The sequence below is a fragment of the Ceratotherium simum genome, chromosome 4 (genome assembly GCF_057802395.1).
Source record: "Ceratotherium simum simum isolate JZ-2026a chromosome 4, ASM5780239v1, whole genome shotgun sequence".
NCBI classification, from domain to species: domain Eukaryota; kingdom Metazoa; phylum Chordata; class Mammalia; order Perissodactyla; family Rhinocerotidae; genus Ceratotherium; species Ceratotherium simum.
Window position 1 is genome coordinate 73,547,673 of NC_141903.1, and position 23,929 is coordinate 73,571,601.

The 23,929-nt window shown below is 34.2% G+C and overlaps 1 protein-coding gene across 4 annotated transcripts in view; it reads left to right on the forward strand.

Annotated features, from left to right (window-relative positions):
• The window catches only part of SKIC3 (SKI3 subunit of superkiller complex), a 79,200-nt gene that overhangs the window by 25,614 nt on the left and 29,657 nt on the right, over nt 1–23,929 (forward strand). For all 4 annotated transcript variants that reach the window (XM_087430022.1, XM_087430021.1, XM_087430023.1 and 1 more), the window contains 20 exons: nt 484–624; nt 1,462–1,563; nt 2,400–2,539; nt 4,645–4,731; nt 4,822–4,925; nt 5,392–5,518; nt 6,156–6,335; nt 6,672–6,796; nt 7,732–7,985; nt 9,470–9,572; nt 11,777–11,953; nt 12,041–12,185; nt 12,350–12,428; nt 12,513–12,574; nt 12,690–12,746; nt 14,182–14,250; nt 15,982–16,056; nt 16,700–16,841; nt 18,922–19,015; nt 21,781–21,858. In XM_087430022.1, the coding sequence (XP_087286148.1) occupies nt 484–624; nt 1,462–1,563; nt 2,400–2,539; nt 4,645–4,731; nt 4,822–4,925; nt 5,392–5,518; nt 6,156–6,335; nt 6,672–6,796; nt 7,732–7,985; nt 9,470–9,572; nt 11,777–11,953; nt 12,041–12,185; nt 12,350–12,428; nt 12,513–12,574; nt 12,690–12,746; nt 14,182–14,250; nt 15,982–16,056; nt 16,700–16,841; nt 18,922–19,015; nt 21,781–21,858 (2,341 nt within the window). The remainder of the gene's footprint in view (nt 1–483; nt 625–1,461; nt 1,564–2,399; nt 2,540–4,644; nt 4,732–4,821; nt 4,926–5,391; nt 5,519–6,155; nt 6,336–6,671; nt 6,797–7,731; nt 7,986–9,469; nt 9,573–11,776; nt 11,954–12,040; nt 12,186–12,349; nt 12,429–12,512; nt 12,575–12,689; nt 12,747–14,181; nt 14,251–15,981; nt 16,057–16,699; nt 16,842–18,921; nt 19,016–21,780; nt 21,859–23,929) is intronic.

The following is a 23,929-nucleotide window of genomic DNA, read 5'->3' on the forward strand; positions in this document are numbered from 1 at the left end:
AAGAGTCCACTGGATCTGGCATCTTGGCTGCCATATCCCTAGCAGCACATGGTTGCCCAGGGAGAGAGATTGGTGAAGATCCTGTCCTTTGACAGGGAGGGATTCCTTCATTTAACAACCACGATTGTTACTGCTGAGTGGGAACGGGAGACCTGGCAAGCAGTAGGCTCTGTGTCTTAGGCTAGTGGAAAGTAGCAGTAGGTTTCTTGTTTGAAACCCAATGAGTATGACTTCAGGTTCAGTTTACCCATACTGCTGTGGGTAAAGTGGTTTCTACTTCCAATATTAAGGTAGGTGAAGGAGCATAATTTTCTTTATGAAATGTTAATATTTTATACATTTGATGGTCTATTTAAGTTTTGAATTCCTGAAATCAGGATATGGTGGGGGATGTGTAAGACAGCTTTTGAGATTTAAGTATATAGATTTTGGCACTGAGAAATTTTTTATATATATGCTAATAAGTTTTTGTTTTGATTTCAGGAAGTCTTACTGATGAGGGACATCAGTATTGTTGCAGACTAGTGGAAATGGATTCAAAAAGTGGTCCAGGCCTCATTGGTTTAGGCATTAAAGCATTACAAGACAAAAAGTATGAAGATGCTGTTAGGAGCTTAACAGAAGGTACGTGTACAGGGTGTAGCATGTAATGTGAGATACAGTTGTTATTCAGTAAGTGTTTATCTTGGGGCCTTTCTTTAAGGAATGTATATTTAAGATAGAAGCAAAAAAAATGTGCTTGCATACTCTGGAGTCTGCGTGCATTTGAATTCCAACTCTGCCACTCATTAATTTCAAGACCTTGGGAAAGGTATTTGAACTCTCCAGTCTCAGTGTTTTCATTTGTAAAATAGCGATAAAATCTCTGTCCTTAGGAGGCTTTAACTTAGTCTTGTCAGATACATGTTTTGGAAGAACTTTCATTCAAATTGAGATCTGAATGACAAATACAAGCCTGGAGGTGGGAGGAGCATTTCAGGCCAAGAGATGTGAGAAGTGGAAGGAAAGCTGGTATTTAGGGAATTGCTGGTAGTTCAGCAAGATTTGAGGATGAAGTATGGGAGCAGGAAGGGGCAAGAATTGAGGCTGGAGAGGGGCCTTGCAACCTTGTTAAGGAGTTTGCATGTTACCCTAAGTGCAGTGTGGAACCAGTGGAAAGTTTTAAGCAGGAGAATTTCATAATCCCATTTGTTTAGAAATATTCTGGCTACAGTGTAGAGAATGAATTGGAGTGGATGGCAGGCGCTTGCAGTTATCTGGGATAAATATGATGGAGGTCTGAACTGAAGTGGTGGTGGCAGAGAAATGGATTGGGGGCATGAAATCAATGTGACTTTGTGACTAGTTAGATGTGAGAGATGAGGGAGAGGGGAGGAGTTTGATTTGGGGAGTAGACAGTGGTGCCGTTCATCTCAGTAGTCATGGAAACCTTGGATTTTGTCATTGCTTTTATCCTTTTAGGGTTAAAGGAAAGCCCTCTCTGCACAACCGGATGGTATCATCTGGCAGAAGCCCAAGTCAAAATGCATAAACCCAAGGATGCTGTTCTTTCATGCAATCAAGGTATTCCTGACATCTTTAAGGGTGGCCAACCCTGTTTCTTTTCATCTTGAAGGAGAAAGATAGTGGTTTTAAAAACCCAGATGCTATATTTTGTATTTTATGTTGCCAACCAATTTAAAATTCATTGAGGATGTTAAAAAAATGCCAAGTCTGTATGCATGTCTACTAGTGTATTTATTTTTAAAGTGACAATGAGTATTTATCAAAGGTTTCTTCCACTTGGAATTTTGACATAGTCAGTTTAGGCTTGTGGTGGTGCTCTGTCTTTGTAACAGGGAAGTTTCTGGTGTGTCCTGGGACCTTCACTAGTTCTTGATTCCTCTGATGAAGATATGGAAAGACATCTTGGAGTCTGTTTGAATGGATCAAATAGGTCAGGTGTGGGGATAGGAAATCATAAAAAATAATTCACTGCTCTAGACCCAGCTGCTGGCCTCGCCTCTGCAGTTGAGAAACAGTTCGCCCTGGTCCATTCTAATTCAGCTTCTTTCCCCTTCCATGACCTGCTATATTTGTTACAAATGCTATGGCTAAGAGCTAACCTCTGTTAGGTAGTAGGTACAGTGTCTCTGCCATTGTGGTGTTTCAGGATGTTCAGTTTTCTTATATGTTATGTGAAGACAGAGGTTTTAGATTTAGATCTGTTCTGTTTTAAATACATATATTTCCATAAAGAGTTCAGGGAAGAATTTATATTTAGCTTTGAATTACTCCTCATCTATATTGTTTTGGCAATTTATTCTTATTGTCTCTCCAATTTATTATATGTCACCCTTAAAAAGAAAAAAAGTGAACTGATGTGGTTGTCTTCACTCAGATGTCCTTAATTTTGTCAGCTCTGAAGACCATAGATAATCTTGGTGTGTCTGGTGGCAGTCTTCATCGGAAGAATCTTTGTCTTCGTTTGAAAGCAGAGGCTTTGGTTAAACTCGCAGATTGTGAATCTTCAGAGGAAGCAATTCGTACTCTCAATCAGGTAGTCTTATCATCAGATTTTTCCCTTCAACTTATTTAGTTTCCAATCAACCACTCTCTCCTTACCATGAATACTTACTTAAAAAATTTTGTTAGAGGTATGAATTTACTACATTGGCACTTTTGTAAATCATTCACACACTTGGAAACTTATAAAGTTATTTGTTTGCCTCTTGGTTAAGTACTTACAGTGCTTTTCATATGATGTAATTTCTTTCTTTAGTTCTTGCTCTTATTTTCTCTTTTTACCCTCTTTATTACTACTTGATTATTGTTAATTTGGGATTCTGAATTTTTTCCTCTAGAAAATATTTTGTAGATTATTGACAAGCGTTATTAAGGACACTGGTAGCTTTGTGGTAGAGAATGATTGTTTTATTCAATTTAATAAAAAACTGAGGAAGATTGATATTTAAGAAGAAAACTGATGTCTTAATGTTTTTGGTTCAAGTAATTTGAAATTCCCTGCAAAAACTTTACCTAGTAAATTGTGAATTATAACAACATCGTGCCTTTAAAGACTTGTCAGATAAAGCCTATTTTTTGTCTAAAATTAAAATTATTTCACTGAGTATATCATAGGGTTTTGAATTTTTGTAAAAAAAATCATTGTTTTCTATATTTCAAAGAGCTTTGCATTTCATAATATTTCTTTAAAATTGGAACAGTTTTCAGCATCTTTTGAGAACTAATATCTTATTTTCTTATTTTCTACTTCCCTTCCACCAATAATGTGTTTTGTGTGAATGCTTTATAGAGGTCTTTACAATAATTTTTTTACAAAAAAACAAAATGAAAAGTTCCTTGGAGAACTGGTAGAGTCGAGGTCTGAGACAGAAAATGTACAAGATGAGCCAAGAACATCTTATGCTAGAAAGCAAGGAAACTGTAAAAGACTGTTAGAATTGTGTCAGAATGGCTCAGGAACTGGCATGAATGGACTCTTACTGGCTAAAGTGGGTACAGTTTGGGCACCAATAACTGCAATGGATTGAAGGACATCAAATATGTTTAAATGATGTGTTCACGGTGATACCAAAAAAAGGAAAATCAACAACACATCTTCAATAAAATAAATCTTTGGAAGATAACTAAGGAACCAGTTGGAAAGAATCAAAGTATTTATCCTGCCTTTCCTTTATGAACTGTTCCTCAGAATAATCACATAGATAATGAGAGGAGGGGAAATTCCTCTTTGTTAAAGTATTTCATTGAATAAGGAAAGAAGGAATGATAGAATTAGAAAATCATCATTTTGCAGCCTGTAATGAATTAATAGATCTAGGCATTGAAGATCAGTGGCTGCTAACATCACAAAAAGAAAGACAACCACACGTAACCAAGTGCAAGTACACATGAGGTATTCTTGCCAAAACATCAAACCTCAATCAGATCAAGCTTCTAGACTTAGCTACTAATTTACAGAAGATACAGGGGACCACGGAACATGTCAATACCATGAGAATACATTCCGCAAAAACGAGACTGTGAGAAAATGTGACAAATGGCCCATATTTTTCAACAGTTAAATTGTAAATGAGAAAGAAAGAGATGGAAGGGAATTCTATAGATTAAAAGAGACTTAAGAGACATATCAGCCACTTGGAATGTATGTACCTTATTTGGGTTTTGATTAAAATGTTATTCAAATATTTTATGAGACAACTGGAAAATTTGAACACTGGCTAGTTATTTGATGATATTAAGGATATATTGTTGGTTTTGTTTAGGTGTTTATAATAGTATGATTATGTTATTTAAAAATGAACCTTTTTTGGATATAGATACTGAAGTATCAGATGAAAAGTTATAATATCTGGGATAATCTAAGCAGGAGTGTGGTGAAATGGGTGGAGGGATAAATGAGAAAAGATTGGCTTTGTGTTAATTTTGAAGCTAGATAATGAGTACATGTGGTTTATTATGCTATTATTTTTTATGTGTTTGAGATTTTCTCTGATAAAAAGCTTACAAAGAATGAAAATGTTAATAGTGATAGAAATCAGGATCTCTGTGTCTTTATTCTGTGGTCATTCTTTAATTAAAGCAAACATCGCTGCATTGTGTTGAAGGAGATTATAGCAGTTTTTTACAATTATTTTCTAGGTTTCTGATGCAAATAATATCCCAGGACTTTTGGTTCTCAAAAGCTTGGCCTATCTGAACAAAGGCTCATTAGATGAAGCTTCAAAGGTTGGTGTTTTCATTCAAACTGAGATTTTTTTTCTGAAGTTAAAAGTTATTTTTATTTGGATATAGAATTCACAGATATCTACTTTATAGATTTTGGAAGACCTTCTTTCTTCTTACCCCGACCTAGCTGAAGCTCATGCCGTGGAGGCTTTGATTCATTTTACCAAAAAGGACTATCTACAAGCAGAAAAATGGTAAGGACATATTTAGATTGCTCATAAATCCAGCCATATTTTAATTTATTATATTTCTCAAAAATTCAAAATGAATGGGTTTGATAAAGATCCAGTTTTGCGTAAATTTGGTCTTTGTAGCCTTAGTATTTTTAAGAAGTGTATTTAGCATGCAGCACAGTAACTATAAAAAGTTTCATGATGAGTTTGGAATCTAATTAGCTGCTCATAGTGTTCAGTAAGCATAGATAATGTTTGGTGTGTGCTCTGAACGCTTAGCACATCGGTAGTGCTAACAGGCAGTGTGCTTTTTTAAGCTTCTCTTCTTCAAATCATTTTTTTTTCTCATTTTAATCTAAATCCTAAAGTAATGACTTGTTTCTAATTTAGCATCCTTGAATCACTCAAACTTTGATTGTTCCAACTAGGAGTTTCCTGTATTATATATCTATATAAATATTCTTTTTTACTTCATTTTGTGACTTAGTTTTCAGAGAGCTCTTGAGAAAGATGCTGAAGTTGCTGAGTATCATTACCAACTTGGATTAACATATTGGTTCATGGGTGAAGAAACAAGAAAAGATAAAACAAAGGCTCTTACCCACTTTCTAAAGGTAAAACGTGTACTACTATTCAATTCTTAGTTGAAATAGATTCATTATAAAATCGTAAATAATAATCATGTAAATTAGGTACTTAAAATTATGCTTTACTGAACCGTTTTTTGTGTTTCCTCTCTCACACATAAGGTTTGTGAGAATATTATATGGTTTTTCAAGGAGAAAATTAAACATAAAAAATGTAAAAGTTACTTTTTTAAGGAACATGTGTTATAAAAAATGAGACATAATTATCTCTGGAAAACAATACTGTTTTTAGGTAATTTCCACCGTAGTTTTATGGGCATATGAGTCTTATGTATTTCTAGATGTTTAACTTGTGTTTTAGATATTTAACATTTAGAAGTGTTATATTCTTATCTTGACTCATAAAAGCAGATTAATGTAATAACTCTAATCTCACATTTCTTTTAACAAAGAAATAATATTTTTACACTTGTTTTCTGTAAGCACTGATGGCCAGCTTTCATGTCTGTTTTGAATCTTACATTAAAGGATGTTTTGGCATATTTTTGTATATTTAATAAAATTGTTCCTTTTTCCCTTTAATCTGTGTATTTCTCTTTTGTGTTTTTAAAGAGACCCATCCAAACAAACTAATATTCTTCTGTTATTTATTTTTATTTCAAAGGCTGCCAGACTGGATACATACATGGCCAAAGTTTTCTGCTATTTAGGTCATTATTACAGAGATGTAGTCGGAGATAAAAGCAGAGCCCGTGGATGTTACAGGAAAGCTTTTGACCTAGATGACACTGATGCTGAATCTGGAGCTGCAGCAGTTGACCTAAGCGTGGAGCTTGAGGAGATGGTATTTCTAATAACTTCAGCACTTTTGTCTTTTCTTTTTATCCTGAGTATAGAAATAGAAATATTTTTACATATGTATACTTGAAAGTTATTATTTTTTATGTTTCTTTGTTGAGGCAATAGAAATATTTTTGCCACTGTTTATAAGTAAATTTTCTTTTCATTGCCTGATATTAAATTACTCGTCACTTATTGTTGAAACTGTAGTTCAGTGTATACCAGTGTAAGTTTGAAAAATCAGAAGTGGTAAATGAAAATATATTTGTGTACTTTACATAGGTGCTTTATATTTTTATGGTACTCGATGTCTCTAATATTAGTCTTTTCTTATTATTAGGAAACTGCCTTAGCTATCCTAACAACAGTCACTCAAAAGGCAAGTGCTGGAACCGCAAAATGGGCCTGGCTTAGGCGAGGACTATACTATTTGAAAGCTGGTCAACATTCTCAAGCAGTGGCAGAGTAAGGCTTCTTATTATATTTAAACTCTGTTAGACAGCCTGATGGTTCCTAAATTAAACTCCATTTATATGCGAAATGAACTTACAAGTTGCCTCATACCATGTTGTATTTTGAGAGAAGAAACAGCAAAATTTATTTATGGTTGATTGGTTCTTATTATCAAGGCACTGGAATTGCAAAAATTAGATGATGGATTAAATGATGTCCTCTTGTTTAGAAGATAGCCAGTCTAGTGAAGGTAAGTCATAATAGTTTCATAGATGTAGTAGGTTCTCAGTAGAAGTTTAAGGAATGATAAAAAGCCAGGGTTAGTATCTTTGTTGTTCTCCCACTGACATGCATTGTTTTTGGGCTAGGGAAACATTTGGCAGCTTGAAGGGCATTTGGAGCAGCTCATTTTTAGTAATTTGGTTTGACCTAAATAATGGTAAATAAAATATATTTGAATCAAAATTGTTTCTGATTTACGTTAATATCTAGAATTCAGGCATTTAAAATGTTTTCAAGGTTATGGAATTTGATCAGAAATTTAAAGCATGCCTGTTATTCCTATTTTTCAATTGTGATATTTCTGTTTTGGTAGGAGGACTGGTGGGAGTTTATAGACTGTGATGAGGTATACTGAGATATATACCTGTTCTGGTAGGATAGGAAACTGGAGTTCTTCCAGATAGGCAAGGGAAAGAAATTTTGGTCAGCACTTCTTCAAAAAAGTATTTTGTTCTTATTCATTCCAAAATTGTAATAAAATTTCTTAGTATTAAAAAATTCAAGTCATGAAAGGAAAAGGTATACCTGCTTTAAATAGCACTTTTATAAATAGAAGGAATCATGGATATGTGTGATTCAGTTAAATTATTTATTTTATATTTTCCTTTCAGTTGTGGAAGTAGTTCTGTTACTTTTAGTTCTCTTACTGTTTCTTGAAATTTTAGTTTACAGGCAGCCTTAAGGGCAGACCCAAAGGACTTCAACTGTTGGGAGTCATTAGGAGAGGCTTACTTAAGCAGAGGTGGCTATACTACAGCCTTGAAATCCTTCACAAAAGCCAGTGAGCTCAACCCAGAATCCACATACAGTGTGTTTAAGGTTGCAGCAATACAGCAAATCCTAGGCAAATATAAGGAGGCTGTAGCTCAATACCAGCTGATCATTCAAAAGAAAGAAGATTATGTGCCTGCTTTGAAAGGTAATTTCTTTTTTTTTTTTTTATAATTTTATTTATTTATTTTTTCCCCCAAAGCCCCAGTAGATAGTTGTATGTCAGTTGCACATCCTTCTAGTTGCTGTATGTGGGACGCGGCCTCAGCATGGCCAGAGAAGCAGTGTGTCAGTGCGCACCCGGGATCGAACCCGGGCCGCCAGTAGCGGAGCGCGCGCACTTAACCGCTAAGCCACGGGACTGGCCCGGTAATTTCTTTTTTAATAGCTCCTTTGACTTTTGTGATAGTGAAGTATAAAATCCTTGAGTCAATTTCCTACATGTATTGAGTAACTTGAAAAGGACTAATTTAGTCAACAGCAAGCATCCAGCATGAGCCTCATATAGTATAGCTTATTATATAGATTTGAATATAGAAAGATCAAATCTTATTTCATAATAGTTAATAGTAATATAATAGAGACTTCACTTTTAGATGAATAGCATGATACCTATTTGATCTAAAAATGTATCTCCAAAACAAGAGTTTCCCTGCTCTTATATTTTGACAATTAATTCACTATATCCTCAGAATATCTTAATACTTTTTAATGACTTTATAAATTGTAGAAGCTCATTTTTTCAATTTTTGAACTTTAGGAGCAACTTGCATTGTTTTGTAATTATCTAAATTAATTTCAGTTCCTCTGTAGATACCTATTCCTTCTAACAAATTATTTTTGGTAATATAAAGTAAGACATCACCATCTATATCTAAATTTTTTATGATTTATATATGATCTATGCTTTATAATTTACATATGATCTATATTTATATATGATCTATAAAATCTATGATTTTATATGATCTAATTTTTTGTGATTATATCTAATGATTTAAAAAAACCCTGGAGTCCGTTATATATGCTTTCCTCCATTTCCTTTTCCTTTTTAAAGAAACAACTTAGGTTTAAATCAGAAATAGTGTATGTTTTAAGTGATATGTAATTTGGGGCTTGAAAACCTTTTTTAAAAAAAAATTTGTTAAAATTCTTTCCTCAAGAGAAGGAGAACTCACATTTATTAAATGTTTACTAGGCACTTTAGGAAATTGCTGTTTCATTTAATTTTTATGGTATGGTTTGCTATAGAGTTTTGATTATAAAAAGATCAAATCTTGTTTCACAACAGTAATAAATAGTAATATGATAGAGAGTAGCATTTAGGTAATATTCCCATTTTCAAAGATGAAGTTTTAAGAGGTAAGTAACTTGCCCAAAGTTAAGGAAATTCTTAGATCCATAGATAGTTTTTCTCACTTTTAGTACATGTTTACTCCAACAGAACCCTGCCATTTGAATTCCTTACTAAATGTGTGCAAGACATTAAGGTTAAGATTACTTTTATAAAATACCATTAAGTTTTGTTTTCTGGAAAGTGGCTTTAATATGACACCAATAAATTTACTTGAAGTTCATTCTAAGTATTTCTTTTACATGTTTTAACAACTACAAACTTACCCCTGATTTTAGGTTTGGGCGAATGCCATTTCATGATGGCAAAGGCAGCTCTAGTCGATTATCTCGATGGGAAAGCTGTAGACTACATAGAGAAAGCACTGGAGTATTTTACTTGGTTGGTATTATTCTTACTATTTGTTGTGTTTATTTTCTTAGTATTATAATAAAGCCAAATTTAGAAAATCATTCTATATTTATTCTGTTAGATATAGCAATCATTATTCAAAATATCAAACATAAAGAATAATGGACTAGCCAATTAATCTGTAACATACATAGTGTATTAATTTTGCGCTGGGGGACAGATACAATTTCTTGCTCTTAGCTGCAGCTGATGTGCTGGATGCGTAGGGAAAGGTGGGAAGGAAGAAGCACTCTGCTAGTGGAGCAGCAGCTCAGATGCTACGTGTTAGTGTTCTCTTTCAGGATCCTGAGCAAGCGAGTATCTAGTTGGAACTGATTGGGAAACGGCTTCCTGTGCACAATATGCTTGACATTGAGTGGTAAGGGCCTATTGTAGTCTTGTTGGTAGGGCTGAAGATAAGGGGAAATGAGCAATCTGATTGCTCCTGGAGAGAATCTGTGTAGGAAAAAAGTGATAGCTCATAACAAGAAAAGAATCAGAAAAATTTGAGTAAATCTGGTATGTTATAGAAGTGTAAGTTCATTAGTTAGGTAAAAGGGTAAAAGTGTTCTTTGTGGTAGATGACTTTAAAAAGTCCACAAGTTAGACATAACATTTGAATTTTTTTGCTGTTAAACATCTTTCTTGTGCTTTGCTTACTTTCTTTTCCTACTTGCCTTCTCTGTTTCCTGTTGACTTGTTTGCTCCAGAATTGCTTTGCTTCAAATATGAACCAAATCTGAAACGAAAACCTTAGCCTTTTTTCTCCCACTGATTTTTATCGCTACTTTTCTAGTCTCACATAATATAGTTCTTTCCAAAGAGGAAGGTATTGTGAAGAGGGCTTATTTTGTTTGAACTAGTATTTAAGAGTTAATGTGAACCTTTGAGTGATGATACTTGAGCTACAAATACTGCCTCTCTGAGCTTGGGAAATTTTGTTCTGGATAGGGTTGTAGCACTCATAACCAATTATAAGGAAGTATGTAAAACTTTTTAAGTGATAATTCCCAAATTTATATTTACTTCTAAACTTGAAAGTTCACACTACCATAATTCTCATATAAGGGTGATAGGAGTTATTTCACTTTACAGATATTTTATTTTTTATTGAACTTAAAAGGAAGTAAGAGTTTAGGTTGTTAAAATTGCCTCTATTTCTCTTCTGTTTTTGTCTGTTTTCTTTTTTATGCTGTAAATTTTAGAAATTTTGCTAAGATATTTAGGCAAAGGAACTACAAATAGTGTTGGCCTTCCTCCTGATTCTCATAGTGAGCTTTCGGTGATGACTCCAATAATCAATCTCATTTCTCAGGAAGACATTGGAAAATGATTTTTGGCTGGGCTCCATGAGTAGAAAAGGCTATGAAAAATGTTCCTTCTGCTTGTCCATCTGCCGATATAACAGAGCTCTTTATGATAGCTGGTTATTGAGACTTGGCTTAAGAGAAATTGCTGTGTTTTATTTATAAGATCTTGAGAAGACAAAAATGGAGAGAAATGTATAGCTGAGATTTTCTCCTTCTGGAAAGAAATACCCTTTTCCACCATAATTAATATTTATCTTTAGTTTTTGAGCTTGTTCATTCAGTCTTGCTTCAATAAATATGGGTTTTCACTTTTTCATGTTTAGACTTTTGTTATTCTTGATCTTAGTAAAAATCCTTTGGATCACCAGATATATTTGATATGTTATACATTTACTAGTCTTTTTTTATTTGAGGAAAGATCTGTAAGCAACAACCTGAGTTTATGATAATCAACTGTGAGAGAGTTACCAACTTTACTGCTTTGGTTATTGTTTAAACAGACAAACACAAAGAGCATAGTTTAAAAAATTCAGTAGTAATGATAAATTGGTCCTGGAAAATTTATCGATTTATTTATGTGATTTCTGCTACTTCTAACAAAAATAACGAAGAGTACAAAAGAAATGTTTGTAAAATTTCTGGTACTTAAAACAATCAATTTCCTCTCCTTCCCTCCTTTCATTTCTTCTTCCTAATAGGGCAGTGATAAGATGTAATTCAGTTAGAAGGAATTTAGTGAAGCATTCACTACACTTAATTAAGGAAGTAGCTCTTAATCAAGATTGTATGTACAATTTTTCTGTTTGAATTGTAAGTGGTAATGAGGGAGATAAACTCCATACTTTCTGGAAATAATTTATAAGAATCACACTGTTTCTTTTTTAGGGCTCTACAGCATCGAGCTGATGTGTCTTGCCTTTGGAAGCTAGTTGGGGATGCTTGTACCAGTCTGTATGCTGTCTCCCCATCTAAAGTGAATGTTAATGTTTTAGGAGTCCTTCTAGGTCAGAAAGAAGGAAAACAAGTATTAAAGAAAAATGAGCTCCTCCATCTTGGAGGAAGGTAATTTACAAAGATTGCCAGTTAATGACATTCAAATTGAATTAAGACGTTATAAAAAAAATAACATTCACTTTTATATTTCCATAGGTGTTATGGTCGTGCATTAAAACTGATGTCTACGTCTAATACATGGTGTGATCTTGGAATTAATTATTATCGCCAAGCACAACATCTAGCAGAAACAGGCAGCAACACAAGTGATCTTAAAGAATTGTTGGAGAAATCTTTACATGTATGGTTTTGAGAAATTTTTTATAAACTTTTTAAAAAAACTAAGTGCTTTTCTGAAAGATGTTTTTGATAAAGTAAATACTATAATGTTTAAACATAAAACCACGTTTGTCTTGATAGAAATAATGATATTCCAAGAAATAAAAATCTAATTTTACTTTTCAGTGTCTGAAAAAGGCAGTGAGACTGGACAGTAATAATCACTTATATTGGAATGCTCTTGGTGTGGTTTCATGTTATAGTGGTAAGAACTGAGTAACACTTCAATATTTTTAGAAGATTGTTTCGAGTGATAGAGTTCAGTTTCATCAAATTCTGTATTTTTCAGGTATTGGAAATTATGCCCTTGCTCAGCACTGTTTCATCAAATCAATCCAATCAGAACAAATTGTGAGTGTTCTATGTGTCTACCTATGAAAAAGAACTTCAAAATTTAGTGTTAATAATTTTATGAGACCGCCATTTAGACAAGGGACCTAATTTTTTATATGTATATGTTTTTTAGAATGCTGTTGCATGGACCAACTTGGGAGTGTTATACCTTGCAAATGAAAACATTGAGGTAAATGTGTTGTCTGTTTGTCATAGTAAAAGTAAAGAACATTTTCTATATATGATCTCTTCATAATAGCTGAACTTCTTGTGGAGAAATACTTCGCACATTGTTCTCTATCCAGTATGCTCTCTAATATGCTAGATAATTGATGACATTAATTTTATTATATTGAATAATAAATGTGTAAGATTTATTTTCCTTTCCATGCCACTCAAGAAATTTCTGGTTTTATAATTATGTTGGTTTTTCATTTAGTGATTAAAATAATTCTATTATGCATTATTTGGGTGTTTTGCTTTTTATCTGCTCACGTGTAAGAGGAGTCCCATGTGGGCTGTGTTGGGGTGAGGTGATGAAGTAGGGAGATGATTAGTACTGTGTAGCAGCTTAAACTTAACCTTGACCTGATGATTTTAGATTGGGCTTTAGCGGATATTAATCCCTTTAAATGCCACAATGTGATTTGTCATACTTGAACAGTTTTGCATTAGAGATTTGGAACTCCAGTACCTGGGAGTGGGTTTTAGGTCATGTTTAGAAGTTTTTGCAGATCTACAGATAATAGCTTATCTGTATTGTTTTGTGTTTCAGCTGGTATGTTGAATATAATCCTTTTAAAATAGCTTCAGTAATATTCTCAGAGATACATTAAGTCACTGCAAAGATTGCTTTATAAGTTTGTAAATAGAATGAAGAAAAATATTAATTTGGATCTTAAAATCTTTAAAATACTTTTTAAAAATTTAAACAAAGCAAGGTCATAGTCAGTAAGCTATGCATGCAGTTTTATGATAGCATGGCAGTGTTGTTGCCCATGAGCTTACTTTTTTATAGGAAAAATAAGACTGTTTCCTGCCACACATAGATTATTGATAAAACAATATAAAGCAGCATATAATAATAGCTGTTCTTTGTAGCAGAAAAAAAAGCGTGCAACTTAATGTGTCCAAGTGAGGTATCTTTGAAGTTTCCTGACTGCTTAGCACAGATGTATGTTGACCACTCTTTTTTGCCCAGGAGCAGGTATGCATCTCAGACCTCATTAATTGTTAGTTCTTACCCTCCCTGTTAAGCCCAAAGAGAGGAAAATAGATACAGCCTTATCTGATTACTTCCATCAAACCTCTGGCTAGGAAATGGGTGGATGCTTGGTTAAAAGTTCTGTAGACTATGAGATAGATACCTATATTGCCATTTTGCTGGCGACCAGAACCCCTATAGAGAAACCTGTTGTACGGGAGTGTTCTAGGACTATGCAGTTAAAACAGCATTTTAAACATTGTAATTGTGCTTAAACAGTGAAGTTTTAGGTTCACTGTTACATCTTATGTTCACAAGTCTGACTTTTCTTATTTTCTTTATTTTATGCTTTTTAAACATAAGCAATGTAATATTAAGCTTATAAGATGACTCGATGTGTTTTCTTGCCTTTTTTTCCTAGCAAGCTCATGAAGCTTTCAAAATGGCTCAATCCCTTGATCCATCTTATTTAATGTGCTGGATTGGACAAGTAAGATATATAACATAGTTACTAATAATCCTATGATATAAATAACCTATTAATATAAAGTGGTATAAATAACCTATTAATATAAATAACAATGGTAATAGTGATAACAGGTAACATTTGAGTGCTTACTTTGTGGCAGTCACTGTGCTAGGCTCTTTGTAGACATTATTTCAGTTAATCTTTTATCAGTCCTTTGAGGTGGTGGTGGTTGTTAAACTCATTTATGGATGTGGAAATTGAAACTCAGAGAGCCTAAGTATGGTGCCCAAGGTCATACAGCTTGTAATGATTAAGCTTGGGTTTAGGGGGCTTTGAACCCCATCAGTCTGACATTATTATGCTTAAAAAATAAACTCAGAACTCTGTTGTTTAACACATATTTACCAAAGCCAAAAAAAAAAAAAAACAAACCATTTTACAATGATCATTTTGATTAGGTTTTCTCATTTTCTGTTAAATTTTCATGTTTGATTTAGTCCTTGTTTATGAGTGCTCTCCACCCCTCATCTCCCCTAAGTGTAGATTTTGATACTGCCAAATAGGAATCAGCATACTTGGTTACCGGTCTGAGTCTGTCACTGACTGATTGTTTTACCTTAACATATCACTGCTGGATTTCATTTCTCACCTGAAGAGGAAGGAGATTGGACTGAGTGGCCGCCAAGATCTTGTCTAATTGAGAAATTGTAATGAATTAGCAAGTGGTTGATTGTTTTGGTTCAGAGAATAGTAGGAGCATCACCCATATCAGAGAATTGTTATTCAGAGTTTAGATATCCTTCATTGTACTTTTGACACTTGGGTCTCATTCTAGTTAATTGATGAAGCAAGCGGAGTTAGAAAGACAAACTCCTGTTCCCATTAACTGTGGTAGTATCTGGAAGCAATGGCATTACTACAGTGATCTCTATGTAAGTTATTGGACCCAGGCGACCCAACAATGTGCATTTCTAATTGCTCTGAAGTGTTGATGATGGTGCTGGTCCAGGGACTTCACTTGGAGTAGCACTGCTCTAGGTCAGAAGATCTTAGATGCTTATCTGGATTACCTAAGTATTTTTTTTTTTGAATTATTTTTGTTCTTAAAAATATTTTATTTCAGAAGGTAACTGGTAGATTTAATTAAAATGGTAACCATAGAAGTGAGACAATGTTAATTTCTTAATAATATTAGTAATATGTGATAACTAAAAAACCTGATTTCTTATAAAAGATAGATGAGCTTGAAAGTAATTTTAACTTGTCATATAGTCTGTAAAGTCAAAAGCATAGATACAATCTTGAGGCAGTTTAAAAAATAAACATGGTGAGACTCTACCCAAATCTATGGAAACTAGATATCTAGGGGTGAAGACCTCCTTTTAAAAAAGCTACCAGGTGAAACTGAGGTGATCCTGTGACTAAGAACCCTACTCCCGATGAATATAAATAGATAAGGATGAGAGGGAAAGGAGAGGGTAGCACAGTTTCATCAGCGTTCTGAGGAATTTTATGTGGATTATTCCACCACTGCCTGGTTGCAGATGGAATTCTGAAAGCATCTGTCAGCTTAAGGGTCAATTTAATAGGTCGTTCAGGTCCTCTGAGCCATGGGAATATAGTAACCAAGATAGAAAAAGAAATTAACTTTGCTTTTAAGCACAGCTAGTAAACCTCTGGTTCTTCCCGTTTCGTTTATTATTATTATTATTCCTTTTAAATACATTAAGAACCTCTTTTTTCCTTTTATAGGCTCTTATTGCAGAAACAATTGGAAGTTATGACACTATGGATCTCTTCAGGCACACTACAGAACTCAATATGCACGTAAGAATTTGAGCATTCTTGAGGATTCATTAATGAATGAAGTATTATCTTTGTTGAGAAAAATGAATACATGGTGGTATCAGACATTAATGACTGCAGTTATCTCTACTCTTTTTTTTTTCTTATAAAGAGATAAGCTGTCTTTAATTAAAAACTTCTCATTTTCATCTTCCTGTCATCTTTCAAGAGCTGAGAAGAAATGACATGGGATTTAATAGATGCAGTAGTCATGTAGAATAGAAACTGAGACTCTAGAAAAAAATAAACATGAGATAAGGACTAGACTAGGTTGACATTTCTAGATTATTTAATGGAAATGTTTTAGAATAATTCTTTTAATTACTAATTATTAGTTTGACCTAAGGGAATGGTGTTCAGAAGAAGCAAACCAATCCATCACATGGGGCTCTGTTTCTGTGCTTTATTTATCCCATTTGATTCTTCTACTTAGGGCTGAAGCAAGTGATTTAAATATGTTCTTAGCTGTGTTGTATCATGGTGACCCTTTATTTAAAGGCACTTAGCAGTTGACTTAAAGAAGACTAAGATATGATATTTAGTGTATTGAAGTGCATTGTTTCATTTCTTAATTTTTATTGGCTTATTACCCTATGTCCTCTTGTTAACTTTGGCTTTTTTAAAGACTGAGGGAGCAATAGGTTATGCATATTGGGTCTGTACAACATTGCAAGATAAAAGCAACAGAGAAACAGAGCTGTACCGGTACAACATCCTCCAGATGAATGCTATTCCAGCAGCACAAGTTGTTTTGAGTAAATACATAGGTAAGGCACCTGTTATATAATGGCAAGATATTTGAATAACTGTTGAAATAATTTAAAGTTTTTAAAATGAATTAATTCCATATTAAATATTAATGTTCCTTAAGACATGAATTTGACTTTTTTTCCTTTAAGGGCCGAGTAGTCTACTTTTTAAACTTTATTAAGAGCTTTGGAAGAGTGATGAAAATTGTTGTTATCTAATGATTCAAGATAAAAGTGATTTCCATATTGTAGTGGAAAGCATTTTGGAGCCTAATGGGCGTGAGTTGCTGCCATTCTAGCTCTGCTGTTTACTTTCTCTGTGGTCTTAGGCCAAGTATTTTACTTTCCTTAACTTCTGTTAACCTTGGAAAGAAGAGATAGTAATACCTAGGTTGTAGAGATGTGAGAATTAAGTGAGGTAATTTGCTTTAAGTTCCAAACCCAGTGCCTCCAACCTCTCACTTTAACACCTGATTTTTCTTCAAGATACTTAAAATATGTTGAAGCTTAGGAAAAGGACAGAATGGTGAAGTTTTATTAACCATCTATTGTGATAATTTTCTTTCTACCTTAATAAAACTACCATTGGGTTTTGATCTCTGCTCCAGCACTTAGTAGCCATGATGAAACCTTGGGTATATCACCAAATTATTTTTCCAATCTATAATACAATAATGAGAGTATCTATCGCTTAGGGTTTGAATGAGATGATTTATACAAAATGTTATGCAGAGTACCTGGCATACCCTAGATGCTCAAGAAATGTTAGTTTCACTAGCATTTTATTTATCCCTTGACGGAATTCTAATAAAGAAGCAAGGAATTTAAGCAGCAATATTGAAAGTTGAAGAATATGAAAAGCAGAAGAGAAAATGCCTCATCATAGATACTGAGAGGATTGTGATGCTCTTCCTGCATTGAGCCTGGGGCACTTGAGTGAAGGCAGTTGGTTTACAGACATCAGCACTTCAGGGTATTAGCATGTTATGCGGTATGCCAAAATGAATGACTCCAATGAAGACCTAGAGCCTCTGAGAACGTATATGGTCAGAAATTTTATTGATAAGTTTCCTTGCAGAATGGGTAACATTTGTAAAGGATTTACATAAAGAGGTAAATCTTTTAGCTTTCTGCAAAATTCAGATACCTTGAACAATGAACAAATCATTCTCTGACAGTTATGCACAGTTAGGTTTTTTAACTCTGTAGCGGAACAATATCATATACTCATTTAAGAAAATCAACTATGTGGCAAAAAAAAAAAAAAACAAAAAAGAGAGAGGCGTGGGGGACAAGAGAGAATGCAGACAATCTTTTCATCTGTCCTGCTGACTGTTTACCTCGGGGTGAGTGTGGATGGAAGACATGGAGCTCCTCTTGACTCGGTTTTGGTGATCCTCTCGTTGTGTGGTAACTTTAGGATTTTTCAAGAATAACTTGACTGTGATTTTCACCTTATGCTTTGACGTTAGAACCAAACCAGCACGTAAGATGTGATTATACTGAACTTTGTTTAATAATTTAAGAGATTTGAAGGCTTGCTTCCCAATACAACTTTTAAGTAGATCAGATGTGTTTTCTTTCTCTTTTGAATATTAGTAGATACGTGATGTTTTTTGACATTAAAATTTCAAAATACTGCATTGAAAATGCCCAAATCATCCTCTGTTTCTAGCATTCAATACTGAGTTAATTTATTTAAAGAGAAAAACATAGAAACTGGAACAGAACCACCAAGAGAAATTGTTGCTAAATTTAATCACAGGAAGGTTTAAGTGATAGGCTGAAGAACTGAATTTTCTTGTAAATCAAATGACTAATTTTAACGTGAGCTACATTTTCCAATTATTATACCTTTGAGGATAAAAATGTTTAAACTTTAAAACACATGTAGAAACCATATATAACTATAAGTGTTATTCAATAATTTAAAAGAGTTACACGATGATTACTGGGATTTTATAGTCAAGATAAAATCAGACTACTATTCTTCATGTCAGTGATCTGAGGAAATAATCTGGTGTTTAAGATATTGAAAAAATTGAAAATAAAACTAATGTTATGCAAATGTGAAAAAAAAATATTTTTGGATTTCCAGAAAGAATTCAGAATTATGCCCCAGCTTTCACGATGTTGGGTTACTTAAATGAACATCTACAACTGAAAAAGGAAGCAGCAGACGCATACCAAAGGTAAACTCGACATTTAATTGAAACGCAGTCCTTATTTGTCAGTTGGCCTTTTTTTATTTAGTCTTATTCTCATGGAGAAGGTACTAAATAAATGTTCTGATTCCTTTCCTCTTTCGTTATCTATTATTACATCTTTGAAGGTGCAAAGATGCAGTTCCAAATTTTCAGCTATATTTTGGTTTCTATTGCTCAACCTGAGAGAGAGAGAAGAAAAAACAAAAACCAAACAAAAAGACCTCTCAGATGTTGATTTAGAAAAATCTGTCCCTTTAGACTTAAAGTCCCTTTAGACTTTCTTTTGCTTTATTAAATACGTGTATTTATTCAGAGACGAAATGAGAACATTGTATGTTTGTTTAAATCACTTTAATAGCTTCTATATATTTATTCATTCAATAAATATTTGTTGACCTGCTGTGTGCCAAGCAGTGTCCTTGCCACTGGCAATTTAGCAGTGAATTTATTTATTTATTTATTTATTTATTTTTATTTTTTTTTGTGAGGAAGATCAGCCCTGTGCTAACATTTGCCAATCCTCCTCTTTTTTTGCTGAAGAAGACTGGCCCTGGGCTAACATCCGTGCCCATCTTCCTCCACTTTATATAGGACGCCACCACAGCATGGCTTGCCAAGCTGTATGTTGGTGTGCGCCCGGGATCCGAACTGGCGACCCCGGGTCTGCTGCAGCGGATCACGCGCACTTAACCGCTTGCGCCACCAGCCTGGCCCCTAGCAGTGAATTTAAACAGACACAGGCCCTGTTCTCATGGAGCTCGTGTTCTGATACGAGGAGACACGTGATAAGCTACTAAACATCTGTGATGGTAATAATTGCTAAGACAGAAAATCAGAGTGGGGTAAAGGGCCAGAGACTGCAGAGGCAGGCAGTGAATCTGAGATAGGTTTAAGAGGGTAGGTTTACTAAGGAGGCAGTTGAGGCCTGGCCTGAGTGAAGTGAGGCCACCAGCCGTTTGGTTATCCGGGCAGGAGCATTCCTGACAGACGAAACAGCAAGAGCAAATGCTCTGAAACAGGAGTGGACTTGGCATGTTGAAGAAACAAGGAGGAGAGTGTGCTCAAGTGGAATGACCAGTAAGGAGAGGGGTAGGGAATGAAATCAACTTGAAGTTTTATTCTCTGCAAATTAATTGATTCATGAATAAGAAAATAACTATTGATCTTGTGAGTACTAGATGAAAAGTTAAAAGACCTGATTGCCTAACCTCTGAGGCACATCATTGCCCTAAATCTTGATAAATAGATATTTAGAAGAAGCCTTGTCAGATAAAAAATAATTGAGGTGTCTCAAATGCTTTGCCATCCTTTTGTGGATCTCTCTGTAGTTCAAAGGAGTAATCACTAGATGGTACTGGAGACTGTATAATGAAAAAATTATTTTTCCAGATGTATGTGGAGAGAGATTTTTGAAAAACCACAATTCTGTTTCTTTCAGTGTCACAATAAACTTACCAGTAAACAAACTGTATAAATAGGACAGAAGACAACAGTGAGCAGGATTTTTAAACAGAGAAAACTAAGCAGCTTTAGGGTGCTTGCTACTTTTTTTGGTACATGTTACAATTGCAGATATTGTGAATCTAACACTTGTTATACCTTCGGCTTAAATGGCAACTCCGCAGTCACTTGGATATGCATGTGCCACTCCTTGACTGATCACTGCTGGTGTTTTCTGCCTTAAACAAGTATTTGAGGCTTAAAACTACAAATTAGGTATAAATCTGACCAGAGGTATAGTTTTTAATATAATACTGTCTTTTAGACTTCTCTGACAAAATGTTTGTTTTTTGTGTAACATCAGAGGGATTAAAAGCTTTTCTTGGATATTTCTTCCTGGCTAATCCTCTTTACACAGAAAAGAAAATAGAAAACAAAATCTTACTAAATATCCAACTCCTTTTAGTTGTTAAGACATTTCCCTGCTTGCCCAAAGGGGACTGAGCATGAGAAGGTAAGAATGTGGGTGTCAGCATGTTGATGTGTTTATTCTCAGCCTCTAGGGACTCCTGATGACTCTTTCCCTTCTCTGAACTCAGTAATGCTAAATATTTTTCTGTATGTAACAGGGAAAGGCACATGAAAGCACTCAATTTCCTGGCTTCCTAATTCAAACTACTAGTATATAAATATATATATATATTTTTTTTTGTGAGGAAGATCAGCCCTGAGCTAACATCCGATGCCAATCCTCCTCTTTTTTGCTGAGGAACATTGGCCCTGGGCTAACATCCGTGCCCATCTTCCTCTACTTTATATGGGACACCACCACAGCATGGCTTGACAAGCTGTGCATTGGTGCTTGCCCAGGATCCGAACCTGCAAACCCTGGGCCACTGAAGCAGAGCACGAGCGCTTGACCGCTGTGCCACCAGGCCGGCCCCAGTATATAAATATTTTTAAGGGTTTTTTCTGTATACTTAAATTATGTAAAAACTTAAAACATCAACACAGTTGTTGCACATATTTAGATTGAAATTTTTGAAATATTTAAAACTTAAGTGTTATAAACAATTTCAATTATTAAGGTTACTTTATTAAAGTTATTTTCCTGACAATCTAAAATCTAAATATTAAGTGCTTTTGTGGTACCAATTTAATAAAATATGAATAAGCTGTTATAACTAGCATTAAAGAATTAATAGAATTAAATGAAGAAAACGAAAATCTGTAGATTCACTTAAGGAGGAAGTGTAAAAGAATGCTATTGCATATAGATAATTTAAAATACCTTGTCGTTTTTTTTTAAGGGCAATTTTGTTGTTACGGACTGCAGAAGACCAAGATACTTATAATGTTACAATAGGAAATTATGGCAGATTGTTATGGTAAGCATATTTTTTCCCATTAATTCTTTGAATGTGTTAGATTTTTTTGGTGAAAGCTATGGGACTAGTGAGATGGTGACCAGTTTCCAGAGTTAGTGGGACATGAATAAATGAGTAGGATGATGACATTCCCCCAGGATACATAATTCCCATGATACCAGGCTGTGTTAACAGTTTCCTCACCCCAGTGTGCTTTATGAGGAGCAGGTTTAGAACTGATGGTTGTGGACTAGACAAGAGAACGTTTGGAAGAAGGGCAGCTACTGTCTCTAGTGGTAGAAGCCTAGTTAATTGGAAGAGGATTGGATTTATTCTGATTTGCTATGTGTTCTTAAACTGGGGATGGACATTAGAGGTCCAGAAATCCTTTTGAAATAGTACACAAAAATTTTTGTGTGCATTTTGGAGGTGGAGGGAGCCAAATAGCTTTCTTCAGATTCTCAAAGACTTCTGACTTCAAAAAAGATTAAAAAAAAAAAGAAAAAAGATTAAAAACCAATTGTTTTAGAGGATAGAACTAGGACTGGAGAAGAGAAGTGTTATGGGAGGAGGAAGGTTTTTGGCTCAAGTGAAGGAGGCATTCCTCAAGTTGAGAGCTGCCCCCAAATTGAATGGTCCAGTTGGAAACACATTGTTAGAACTGTGGTGTGATATTTGGGGGAAAGTGCCTACATCTTTTAAGGAGCTGCATAGTAAAGATCTGAGGTAGACAGATCTTTTGTAACCATGTAACTGAATCATATATAGACAAGAAAATTTTCCTATTCTGATTGCTTCTCCTTTCTCTTCTTTTAAACTGCTGTGTTTAGGAGTTGATAGAGCGCTATCAGTTCCAAGAGTTTGTTGTAGCAGAAGATAGATATGTTGTTAGAAATTGTATGGAACAAAGTGTCTTTTCTCTTTAATATTGATGTTTCATATAATGTAAACATTTTAGAAGAAAATTTATACTTCCCACTGAAAATAGGTCATTTGTTTTCTTTTTAATTTGTTTTTATTATGAAATATATTGAACATGCACAATGCCGTAGTACAGTTGTAGAGCATAATTTAGTGAATAGTCATCACTCAAATATAACAGATCTTAAAATTCTGTCACTTGGCGTCAGGTTTCTTTTTCAAAGAAAAAATTACTGATCAAGTTGAAGCCCCCCTGTCCCCTTCTCTGGTTCCATTCTTTTCTTTACGAAAATAATCACGTTTGTAGATGGTGTTCATTTAAAAAAGTACCTTTAATATATATGTATGTATCCGTAAACAAGCTAAGGTAGTCCTCTTCCTTTCATCAAAATATTTATCAAAATTTGAGTTTATTGATTTTTCAATTCTTTCACCTTTATAGAACTAATTTTAGAAGCAAAGGTATCCTGTATTTTTAGCTCCCACTTATACCCCCCAAGACTAAAAAGATTTTATGAAAAGATTTCCAATAACACATTAGAAATAGAAACAGCTTATGATTATAGTGATGCATACCAGAAATAAGAATTTCAAAGATATAATGTGTCTATTCCAGGTGATGCAGCTTCTCTTCATTTTTAAATAAGCAAAAGTTATTTTTCTGTGTCTAAGAAGTATTGTAGTATCATATGTAACATTTTTTACTTTTCTTCCTATTAAATACAGACAAGATAATGTATCGTTTTGTCTGTGGAATTTTACTGTATCTATATGCCCTCCAAAAAAATGAATGTGTAGATAAACAGTTTACACAAAAGCTAAGTTTGGTTCTGACTAGGTATTTTATCACTTGTTAAGCTTGTCAAAGATGCTAGAACCATACTCATCGGGTAATGTTTAATTAATGTATTAAGCTTAAAAAATTAGAGTTCTGTATAAAAGTCAACTTGAAATTATATTTATCACTTAGGATTTTAATTCAAATTTGTTAAAAAAAGACACTTTGTAATTTAGCAGAGCTGATCATTTTCACGTATAATTTAAAAGAAGCAAAGTGTGAAGTTAAATCCCCAAAGTACATCCTATTCGGAATAAGTGGTATGCCTTCTCTTTTAACTTATGTCTTTTCTACAGTTTTAACACTCATAGATGAAGTAGGTAAAGGTATTAA